The 12,828-nt window shown below is 35.4% G+C and overlaps 1 protein-coding gene across 4 annotated transcripts in view; it reads right to left on the bottom strand.

The window, feature by feature from the left end:
- Nucleotides 1-12,828, bottom strand: part of inpp5f (inositol polyphosphate-5-phosphatase F) — a 30,085-nt gene extending 17,257 nt beyond the window's left edge. For 2 of the 4 annotated variants that reach the window (XM_087278400.2, XM_087278402.2), the window contains exons 1-5: nucleotides 12,385-12,828; nucleotides 6,955-7,035; nucleotides 5,813-5,949; nucleotides 1,765-1,893; nucleotides 1,192-1,377 (exon numbers count right to left, since the gene is read on the bottom strand). In XM_087278400.2, coding sequence (XP_087134526.1) covers nucleotides 1,192-1,377; nucleotides 1,765-1,893; nucleotides 5,813-5,949; nucleotides 6,955-7,035; nucleotides 12,385-12,481 — 630 coding nt within the window. In that variant the 5' untranslated portion in view covers nucleotides 12,482-12,828. 4 annotated transcript variants of the gene reach the window in all.

Genomic DNA, 12,828 nt, shown 5'->3' with positions numbered 1-12,828 from the left:
GGGCGGGATCAAAACTGGTGGCGTAGCACGAATCTGCTAGTGGAGTGATGACGCGTTGGTTTCTTATTATTATTCATAGCAGAGTTTTCTTATCCTATGAGAAGACACATGCTTCTTAATTATTCATGAGAGCTTTCCAATGGCAAGGCAGACCTGCAAAGCTGTGAGACCCAATGACTGGATGAGACTGGGTGAGACCATGTATGGCAAGCAGTATTTAGCAGTTCATGAAGGGTCGTATGTGTTTGTTTCAATGAATCACAGGGTTTGCTGCATGTTTTTGCCCGCGATGCTGTCAAGGTCGATACAGCAAAGCTGTAGATTTGCAGCAGGCATTTTTGCCAGGAGAGCTGTACGAGAATTGGAGAATGGCAGACTTTGTCTTTTATCAGTTGAGTTTGTTACAATTCAGACACATCTGTGCCGCTGTGTTCGCCTATGTTTAAAATTCTCCGAATTACCGGCAGGGCTAATGGTTGGAATAGAACGAGAAAGAGACCTGCTGCACTGTTCCACGGTGTCTGAATTCAGAACCAAGGATTCAGGAGGAGAAAAGTCCTCCTCAAATATAGAGTTTATATGAACATGATTATGTTTTTGATATATAACAAATTGTGGTTTTGTGTAAATGAAATTACGAGTAACAAATGTAGCAGACCATTAAATGTAGCAGAGCTATTTATTTCTTTGTATTTTCACTTTGTAAACTAAATTCATGCATCTCCTCATGATTTGAGTCTCGTTTTGTGAGCCAACTGACAACATGTGTTCGCTTCTCTTTTTTTCCCCTACTCTGCTGGCCACGCCCATTCCTCCCTCTGTTCGCAGCGCTCTATGCCCTTTATGAAACTTTTTTTTTTAATTCTGAGGTCGACTTAAATCAAAAAGAGTGGAGTGTCATGACCATTTAAAGCAGGCACTTTACCTGCATTTAATGTGTAACATTTATTCTGTACATTTTTCTTCATTCAAACACCGAAATGGGGCTTATCTTATCTTTGACCTATTGATCTATATAATATTGCAATTAAATTGCAATCCATCACCTTTTCAATGAGCAACAGACTAACAAAATCTTAATCAGTTTCAAATGTACTTTGAGTTGAAATACATTTTAAAACAATAATAAACAACACACACACAATTAAAAGATGGAAATTTTTCATGTACGGCTGTGAGTCAGCTTCTTACCCTTTTCCACAGGGGCTGATCTGACTTGCCCAACTCTCCCTGTCGCTGGACCGTATTGGTGAGGTCATAGGTCAGACTATAGTAAAAAGAATCCGAGTCCATGAATATCTTATAGAGCTCATCAAGCAGCCTCCTCTCCAGACGCTCCTTCTCTTTATTCTCTTTGACCTGAAAGGCAGGGGAATACTGGATAGGAGTGAACAAACAAATCGAGGTTAAAAGAGACAATGCCAAAAATAAGAATTACTTTCATGGAGGAAACAGAATGGTTAGCTTTTATATTAACCATGTTAAGGGGCCTCACACAGAACACATTGTCCATAGTTTTTCTACATACTATAAAGATGCACATTTTTTTTAATTGAAATTGGAAAAACAAACTGTTGTGAAGCACTCAATCCTTTGCAAGGTCTCTTACATTGACTATAGGCCATGTGTCACGGCCTAGCTCCTTAATTTTTTAAATGCAAAAATGTATTCTATGCACACTAGCCCTAAAGTGAAGGAACTACCAGATAAGATGAAACAGCAATATTTAGTCTCAAAATTATAGGCATTAAGAAAAACATCAACCTTTTTCTTGATGGGAGCGCCAACGTTGGATTTGATCTGACTCAGGGTCTTCATCAGGAACTTGGTTTCATCCGGTGACTGGGTGATTCTCTCCGGTTTATTTATTCCAAAATGATGCTTTTTACAGAGCTGAAAGAAAATGAGAGGGGGAAACACTTAGCTAGAAATACGTTTTGGTCTCTAATCTCTAAGGTTCTTGCATCCTTACAATCACTAGTCCTAACTAACTCTAATCTAACTGAACCTTACTTGTGACAAGCTGCTCTGACACAATCGACATTGTAAAAGCGATATAGAATAAAATTTGTTTTTTTATTCTTGTTCAGCAAGCCCTAGTAGATTTAATACATTTTGGCTTTGCCCATCTATATTGTCATTTTGGCTATCAATTTTCAAATATTTTTCTTCCGTGACAAAGATGCACAGAGCCGTGCCCTTTACCTGCAGTTTTTGGTCTTCCTCTGAATACTGCAGGGTTATGGAGTTGTACTGCCAATGCTTTAGCATTTCTAACACTGTTAGCAAAACGGTGCATACTGTACTTTTACTATAGAATTTTGTCAACTGATTGAGAGATGCAATGAACTACATTTATTTGGAAAAAGAAATAGGTTTACAATAAATGGCAATTCTAGTGCTTTTTCTGAAACATGGAATGCGAGTTATTCTACAGACTGTCAACCTAAGCCTTAGGGTATTTTAATTCTAGAGTCAATTTAATTTAAAAGTATATTGTAAGCATCTGAGGATTACATTTATAATTGTAGTTTATGTGCATCTGTACTTTGTACATGAGTTATTGCTAAATGTAAATAATGCAAAAAAAGTACTTTATTACTTTGTTTTATTATTTGTGTAATTGTTATTTCATTTTTCATTAAAAGTTTAATAAAATTATAAAAACTGCTATAGAAATAAATATGACTAATAAAGCTAAATAGTCATATACAGTTAAAGTCTAAATGATTAGCCCTCCAGTGAAATTTGTACTGAGAACAGGAAAAAAATATTTTACGACACATTTTTCAACATATTAGTTTTTAATAACTAATTTCTAATAATTGATTTATTTTGTCCTTGCCATGATGACAGAAAACACTAGTTTACTATTTATTCAGCAAGGTACTAGTATGAAGCATAAAGTGCAATTTAAAAGCTTAACTAGAGGAATTAGGTTTATTTGGCAAGTTAGGTTAATTAACCAAATAATAATAATGACCATAAAATTGTTTATTAAAAAGTAAAAACTGCTTTTATTCCAGCCAAACTAAAATAAATAAGAGTTTCTCCAGAAGATATATATATATATAAAACAATGTGAAAATGTATTTGCTCTGTTAAAAATCACTTGGGTAATATTTGAAAAAGAATACAAATTCCTTCCCACACTTTCCTGTCAGTAAACCTCAACAGTCCAATCACAATAAAGGTAAAAAACCCTAGAAATAATCCTTTAAAAAAACTGTACAGCTCTAGGAAAAAAAAATAAGAAACCCCTTATTATTGGTTATTGCTGGTTATTTGGATATGCCACTAATATATACACGTGTTCTGAGTAATAATCTAAATAAAATTAGCTTTTAAAATAATCATTTAGAGCATTTATTTGTAGAAAGTAGCAATAGGTTAATATAAAACATTTCGTTTTTTAGACCTTAAATATTGGGAAAAAATATAAAGATAAAAAAAGATGAGCTTCATAAAATATTTAAGGTCTAAAAACGTAGATAATTATATATAACTAGCGCTGTCAAAAGATTATTTGCATCAAAAAAAAAGGATCATACTTGCAATATATATTTGTACATATCTTTTGTGTATATTAATAGTAAAATCCAAAGAATCAACAACTTTGAAGTGGTCTCTTAATTTTTTCCAAAGTTACGTGAACAATTGGCAGTTTACAGTGCGTGACCATTTTAGTTTCCCTGATCAAAGTCCATCTGAAAACTGCTTCTAGCAATTGCTTTAATTAAAACAAAAAGGGCGCCAAGATGTGTCTGCTGATGCCAGAGCAGATTCATGTCGAGTCCAACTACACAGACAAGCTGCTATCACAAAGTAATAAAAGGCAATTATTCTGTGATCATCTAATTGAGAAGAAATAGCACGCTAGTACAATGGATTACAGTGACCTCTCACTGTTTCACTTACATGGTTAAACATCTCCTTTCAATCCCAGAAGCTCTGCCGAGACTGACTTCTTAGAAACTTCACGCTTCCTCTGGAATGCCTTAATAAACACACACCACTACTCTCACACTAACTGTAGGTCAACCATTTACTACACAAGACAAGGCTAGAAATACCTAAAGTCTTAACCGGGTACAAATTGGGAGTTTGGAAAGAAGTTCAGTAAATTCTATCAGGATCCAAAGAATGTCTACCAACATGGACAATGAAAAGAAATAACAGTTCAAACGTTAAAAAACATAGGGCTTCTCACACTTGAAATAGTTAAACCTGGGACATTCTAAACCTCCAGGTAAACAGTTGAGCAATTCTAAAGTGTTAAAGGAGCTAAATGTAATTACCTAGGAATCACATTTTTATTGGCTTTGTGTGAGTGGCTTGTAGCCAACTAAAAAATTAGACCTTCCCAAAACTCTCAATGTGTCATTCAATGAAAAGCAGCTTATTCAAAGGTAAAGGCTATTGTCTAAAGGTAATATGCTTTATACCAAAGCTTTGATTGCAGCGTAATTTTTATTTAATGCAAATATATTCATATTTCTAAGAAGAGATGCTTCCATAAAGATATAGTTCACATAAAAAATAAACATTTATTCATCCTTTTTTTTGTTGAACACAATAGAATTACACACCTGCTTGGAAGTTTCTAGTATATCTAGTAAGAGCTTGATTAGCTGGTTCAGGTGTGTTTGATTAGGGCTGGAGCTAAACTCTCCTGGACACCGGCCCTCCAGGGCCGAGTTTGGACACCCCTGCTTTAAGGCAAGAAATTTCACTCGGCGGCCATCTTTGAAATGCCTCTCAGGCAGTATGCATTAAATTAAACATTAAATTCATTAAAACTGTTTGCCAAGCTTACGGTTACATTACATATTTGGAATCACCAATACAATTAAACAAAAACTGTGCATTAAGTTTCATTTCAAAATGTTCGAATCAAACAAAATCGTCATATTTCAGATTGTCCAAGCTAAAGCACATGCACACTCGAAAGGAACAAGATCACGACACCAACCTCATTTATGGCCGTGTTACACAATATCATCCTCGGAATAATGCTTCGTCAGATCACGCTGCTCTTCTAAAGTAATTCAAAAGTTGGTCTGAATGGTGAATCTCCCCCAGAAATAACAGCAAGTCTTTGTTTACAAGTTTGTGGGCATTTGAATAGTTGCTGTCATGTCATGTGCGTTTGACAGGGCGGACTGTACCTCGCGTTTGTTTCATACATGTTACAAAACCAGAAAACGTTCATTTTCAAGTGTACAGATTAAAAAGTACAGATTTCAAGCTTTATCTGGATATACTTCTCATGTCTGTGAAGCAACAGTTGTTTTCAACAGTTGTTTTCTAACAGCTGTCAAAAGACTGGCTGGTTCCATAAACCGGGTAAATAGTGGTGCTAACCCTGCTTTTAAATCACAACTGTGAAACATTCCTTCACCACAGGTTAAAAGTCAGCAAGAATGGTGATAGCCCAAGATTATGCATACTAAAAAAATGTATATATACCGTTTAAAGAGACAGTTCACCTAGAAATATAAATTCTCCTCATTTTCTTGCATCCACATGTATGAGCTTCTTGCTTCAGTTGACAAAACCTATTGGTTTCGATCAATGGAAGTCAATGGGTACTGTTAACTGCTTGGGTTTCTAACATTCTTCAAAACATCTTTTATGTTCAACTTTTATGTTTGGAAGAACTTGAGAGTAATATAAAAGTAAAATGTAATTTTGGGATGAACTGTCCCTTTTATTTAATTAGCTGAAGATTACAACTTTAGTTTAATTCTATTCTATCTTTAATCAAATCCAGAACATTGAACATTTGCACAAAACAGTCCATCTTAGTCACCTCTAATTCCAGATCCTGTGGTTCATCCTCTGAGAGTGGAATCACTACTATCTTGGTGATCTTGTAGACTTTGTGGTCTCCTGGCAACTGGCCCACCAGTGCTTTCTGGCGAATCAGAATCAGGCCCAGAGGAAGATCTGCCCAAAAGGGGAGAGGAAGGGTGTGTGTCATTAGTTCCACACCTCGTTTTCCTGCTCTATCCGGCATGAATCATTCCTAAGCCAAACATTCTCATAACAACACCTTCGAAGACATTTGCATGGAGGCACGGTGCAATCATACTTTCACTGACAACTCAGTATAAATCAATAGATAAAAGTGCACCCTGCAGCAGGCAACTGAGATGTTAAGGTGGAAAATTTAATGAGAACAGCCTGGGCTCTTTGAAGGAATAGTGCAAGGAAATATCGGGTTTGCCCGCTGGATTATGTTACAACGCAAGGCATGTACACTGTGTAGCTACAAACTGATGGGTCTGTCTGTGTAGCTTTGCCCTGGAAAACAGCAATCAAGCATAAAATGTCAACCAATTATTTTAGTCATCAGTGCTAATGCACCATTCAAATATAGAAGGCAGCAAGTGTTTCTCTGAAAAGGGAACAGAGACTGACATCATAACGACAATATACACATTAAGCTAACCTGCCAACAATGGACAGAAGCTGATTTCTCAATTTAGACACAGAAAGATGAAATGAAAGTACAATGGAAGCTTATAATTTCACTTGTATCCCTAAAGAGTTTCCTTTTTTAATCCATTAAAGGGCAGTTGTTTAGTTGAATGGTTTCTGTAAACCTACAACAAGACACATTCACAACAAAGCTCTGAAAGATATTTAGCAATTACAAAACAATAATAAACCAAATAATGCTGACATTTTGTTCTGGTGCTGGAACAGCTTTTCATTATGTTAATCATTATGAGTCTCTGGTACCCAGTTTCTTCCTGCGACAAACTGAATTACAGTAGAACCAAATGGAAATGATCACATTTGACATTAAATCAGGCTCAGAATGGTACTTTAACAATAATTACATTAGACTCTAAATCTGTTTTATTCCAAGATTCAGAACCACCGAATGCATTGCAAACATTAACATGTTACTCTCATCCTTCCTACCTTAGTACAAAGCAGACTTACCAACATGAAGCTGCATTTTTCCAATGATGCCCTCTACAAGGCCCAGACAGACAGGGTTCCATGCTAGCAACAAGTCGGTTGCTGAAAAAAAGATGGATATGAGTCACTTAGGATCAAAACATTTAAGCTAGTAACAGAATCATAGTGCACTGAATCTATTGGTAATTAAGATAAAACATGGTGTTGGGGGATGAGGTGTAGATAATAGTGCATTTTCAAGAGTCTAGACTTACTTTTCCCCTCCAATACTCTTTATGTTTTTAAATATTTGGTGTTAATAATGTTTTGGAAAATACACATTCACTTTGAGTGTGTATTATATTATATTATATTTATTATATTATATTATATTATATTATATTATATTATATTATATTATATTATATTATATTATATTATATTATAGCCATTTAACTTTTTTTTTTTCCTTATTTATAATTGCAACAATTAAGTAGTCTACACTAAGCAGGGACAATAACTGGTTTGAAGGTATAATATGGTTTTATAAAAATCATAGTTTTAAAACCGCTAAAATGTTTTGTTATTTTTTTCTGTGTGTACAATGTGTTCTGTTCTACTTTATGTGTTAGGAAAAAAAAAACTGTTGTATTTATTTTTATACATTTTTTTTTAACTCCAACACCAAAGGACCATCTCCATCAAATGCTACTGGTCATCCCACGATTCAAGGGCGTAGATTTGGCATAGACGGCGGGGACTACCAGTATCCACTAATTACTGAAATGTCCCTACCATTAATTTAATCAACTTCAAAATAAAATAATGCTCCGTCAACCTTTAGTAACCTACTTGTGCACAAAGGGTTAAAGTCAAGCTTGCTATAAGTTCACTATAATACTATTAACTAAGGCTGTGCAATCATGTAAATTGACTTTTGCAGCATGGGACATCATTTGTTAATTGTTATTTGTATTATTCAGTGTAATGTGTATTTGTATTATCCAATTTCAAGAGCGAATCTACGCCCTTGCCACGATTCAAAAAATGTTTATTCACCAACATCCAAGCATGCTAAATACCTGAACAGTACAGTAATCACAATACAGTAATACAGTGAAACAGTAATATTTTAGTCCAAGGTTATCATATCGTCAGAATCTTATTGCGCATGCTTAATCTACACGTTAGTCTGTTTTTTTTTTTAAATTCACATGATTTTTTATTATTATTATTCGCGGCAGCATCCGCACAGCTTTAGCAAGAGTTAGGGCTGCTCGATATTGGAAAATCCCAGCATTGCAATATTTTTTTTATTTTGCGATACATATTGCGATACGAATACAATTTCCCCAGATAACTTAATATCTCTATTTGGAAAGAATTTATAATGTTAGATCAATTCGAATGATTCTGCAGTGGGAGTGCATCTCCATAAAATTCAATAAATAAACTATAAACTTTTTTGGGTCCCCCCTCACATTTCCATTGTAGTCTGTGCTATTTGCAGTGCATTACTGTATTTACATGTGTTATGAGTATTTCCATGCACTTTTTTTAGTCAGAGATTGATGAATTATTGTTTACTATTTGTATCTGTATAAAATCTAATAAATAATCCAGAAAGTTTTTGGGTCACCCAACTAATTTTCGTTGTGTGTAGTCTTTGCTATTTCTGTATTTGCATATCTTGTGATTTCTTATACTTGAAGTATACAATCACAGGCATCAAAAACATGTGCAAATGATAAATTGTGATACATTTGCATATCCTGCGAATCTGCGATGTGACTATTACGTATGATCACATTGCGATATCCATGCTGAAACGATATATTGTGCAGCTCCAATAAGAGTGCAGCAATGAGTGCTGACTTGAGTCAATGACTTGCTGAGCGGCACCTCTTAAGCAGAATGATCAGCATCACCTGCATTGTCAGGAATGATGTGCAGGGTCATGAGAAAAGACAGCGTTTCTAGAGTATGTCTGACAGTATATGGTTTCTCAGAAATCAGAAGTCCTTTTGAAGGGGCAGATTTGCGGCTGTTGGGCAACCAACCATCTCCTGACTAATTGTGAATAGACGTTCACAGCTTGATGATTGATGGGTGCGAGCTAGATGAGCTGTATTTTGAAGTTGCCAACAATCTGTCAGAATGACCATGAGCTCGGCACTGGGCAAAAATCCCAATGAAAGATCTCCAATTACTACACCATGAAAATCTGGTATATTACCTTGGTAGCTACATGACTTTATGGAAGCAGTTTTATAACAAAATTACTAAGAAATTCTGAAGTCTGAACATTGCACTCAAATTGTTATTAAAATTGGCAATGAAGTAAACATCAGTAAGATCTGCTCATATGATTGCCTGATGTACAACTGAATTGTGGGCTCTACTCATTTACCAAACCACACAGATTTAGAAGACTGAATTATAAACAAACTATTAAGTACTACAGTGGTATAACCTCAGCCAGACATACTGGAAATTGTGGAACTCATACAAAAGAACTGAGACTGTATCTATGCATCATGCATATAGTGGAAACCCTTATCCAGTTAAATAATGGAACAGCAGTGCAACCTAAACCCGATCAGCTTGACTGAACGCACGTGGCTTAAAACAACTAGATCTCATTCAAATCTTCATAGGCTTTGAAGACACGGAGAGTTGGACATGCTGCTCATCTAGTCTTAGACGTGGCAAGAAATACATGTGGTGTTGGGAACACATTCAAAGATGAAGATTGTGGTTCGTGGCTGAACATTCAGAAAGTTTAGTTAAGTTTAGTAAAGAAAACATTGGTTAAATATTACAGTAAATTGAAGTAGTAAACATACAATGTACCACTGTAAATGAAAACTGCATGAGGTTAGATAAGCTGGTTTGATACCAGGGCAAAAGAGCGGACTAATTTGACTATCTGCGCCTTGACCTAACACACCTACCACTTTCTCTAGAAGAATGGCCACATGTTTGGCCCTGACTTTAACCTTTGCCATTTAACTGTGCAACTAGATATTTCCCTTGTGATAGGTTTAACAGAATTAGAATGAGCGCACATATTCATACACCTCCTCGCTGGTTAAAAAAAATATTGTCGCAACATAAGTAGCCATCAGAGATTTACAGTTGAAGTCAGAATTATTAGTCCCCCTAAATAATTAACCCCCATTTATTTTTCCCCAATTTTTGTTTAACGGAGAGCAGATTTTTTTTCAACACATTTCTAAACATAATAGATTTAATAACTCATTTCTAATAACAGATTTATGTTTGCCATAATGACAGTAAATAATAGTTTACTAGATATTGTTCATGACACTTCTATACGGCTTAAAGGGACATTTAAAGGCTTAACTAGGTTAATTAGGTTAACTAGGCAAGTTAGGGTAATAAGGCAAGTTATTGTATAACAATGGTATGTTCTGTAGACTACCGAAAAAAATATATAGAGCTTAAAGGGGCTAATAATTTTGACCTTGAGACGTTTTTTTTTATTATTATTAATAAAAACTGCTTTTATTCTAGCCAAAATAAAACAAATAAGACTTTCTCCAGAAGAAAAAATATTGTCAGACATACTGTGAAAATATTTAAAAATATATATTAAAATAATATATATAAATATAAAATTCAAAGGGTAGCTAATAATTCTCACCTCAACTGTAGGTGCTATATTTCTCCTGAAGAAGTTTAAAAACGCTTCAAGATAAAACAATTCATGAAATGCAAATCAACAGCTAAACAAACTCAAGAGTGAATTTTTGCTCCTGATTGGTAGGATGCTTGTGAACACACTTCAGACCTTTGCAGAGGGGTTGTTGCTAAAAGGGATATATCTGCGGTCGGAAGTTAACAAGAATTATTTATGTCATTTATTAAATTACTCAATGATTGTATTTCATTCATGTCTACTTCTAACCAAACCCTAAAGCTAACCTTCACAGTAATGTAAAAACAATAATTATAGGAAGTATAGTTCATATTATTAATTAAATTACCCATTAAAATTATTTTAACAACACCTACCCCTACCCTAAACCCAACCCTCACAGGAATGTAAAAACAATTATTGAACATATTATTCATATAATTTTGTTTTTATAGTTTTGTTCATATCATTAACTGAACTACCCATTAAATTTATTTTATTAATGCCTACCCCCTAAACCCAACCTTCAGTCATATAAAAATAGTAACTATTGTTGTGCAATGTCACAAAAATGATGTTATACTGATGTGTGTATCCCTTCTAGACTTTACCTTGCAGAAGCTGTGGATTAAATGTTGTAAAAGGATTTTAGTTTCTTGTACAGACCAATCGATTTGCTGTACTAGATATCCATGTCAGTCAGGACTCAGGAGTATAAATTTTGCCTGTACATGTTTTTTGACAGTAAAAGTGCTGGCAGTCATTGCTTTGTGTTCTGTAAATTCCCAAGAACCACATTTCAGCTAAAACCATCTCTATTGGAGTGAATACAATCAGTCACATCTCGGATGACCTGTGGGTGTGCAAATTAACAGCAACTTGAGTTTTTTTTGGTAGCCTAAACTATCCCTTTAGAAGAATTGATGAATGTTAAAATTTGTATTCTGACATTCCAAGCAGAAGACTGTTTGTTTAAGCTACATTCGTAGCCTCTGCTTTTGGAAACATGAGATGAAACTAGGCCCACAGCATGTGACAACATTAGATTTTTTATTTATTTATTTTTTGTAATAACAATAATACTTTTACATTTAATTTTACATAATATATAGGCTACATTGTTTATTAAATTAGCAATTTTCATTCAACTATTGTCATTATTTGCTCACCCTCAAACTTTTCATGAAACATAAAAAATAGGTCATTTCAGGAATAATTTTAGGGACTGACAGGCTTTCTCGATTCCCCTTTGCTGTTCAGTATGAAAAAAGGTGAAATGAAAGTAATGATAAGCGAGTCTGTAAGTGCTACTCTGTTTAACATCTCCTTTCGAGTTCGACCCAATAAAAATCACACATGGTTTGGAAAAAAACGATTAAATAAAACACACATTATTTTTATGTAAACTAAGATTTTTAAGCTGACATTTCAACGCCCTTGACCAAAATACACTAAGCCTCAAAACCCCACTTAACGAGGAAAGCGAAGCAAATTTAAAGCACGACATCAGATCAAAATATCATCAGAGGTTTACACTGACACTGATGTCATCCACGCGCCGCTGCTTTGAAACTAGGGCAATGAAAACACTGGACATCTTTCACATAACAACCTCAATAGCACATAAGAAACTGGCATTTCCATCTTGTTCAGGGGAGTTTAGAATGACAGGAGCAAAAAACACTCATTTTTGGTTTTGTTTTGAAGCAGTCTGAAATGTCTTTGAAGCGGGATAAGTGGCAACATCGAACGGAAACTGTAACACACTGTAACGTTATATGAAAGTGATGGAGTTGAAATGTAAGCATTACCCGGTCTCACGGCCATAGATCCATCCTTCCTGCTGCACCACAGCGCGTTATCTCCGCTCTGGAGAATATAATGATCTTTAGCCTGAAACAGCTCCATGTTCCCCGTAATACCGAAACATACGCGCGTCCCGACAAACCGCTGGATTTGTTCCCGATCCGAGAAACGAGGAAATGAAGCAGCTCCCTTGTCGCCCGCTGGCAGTCCCAGTAGACGCCAGCTAACCTGCTAGCTCTGTACCTGTGTAAACGTTTATATTAATCTGATCAGACATCGTGCCTCTACATCGGCTAATGGCCGACCATCGTAAATGAGTCGACGGCACATTTAATGTCAGTTTAATAAGGACGATGTTCTTGTAGTGCTTCGGAAATGTGCCGGTCGGTCTAATATTTTCCACTGAGGGGAGCAGCAGCAGCGAAACAATTTCCTCCAGTTATACACAC

This window comes from Danio rerio, chromosome 13 (assembly GCF_052040795.2).
Source record: "Danio rerio strain M-AB ecotype USA chromosome 13, GRCz13ab, whole genome shotgun sequence".
In the NCBI taxonomy this organism is placed as follows: domain Eukaryota; kingdom Metazoa; phylum Chordata; class Actinopteri; order Cypriniformes; family Danionidae; genus Danio; species Danio rerio.
The sequence above is the reverse complement of the archived record's forward strand: the minus strand, read 5'-3'. Positions and strand labels throughout refer to the sequence as shown.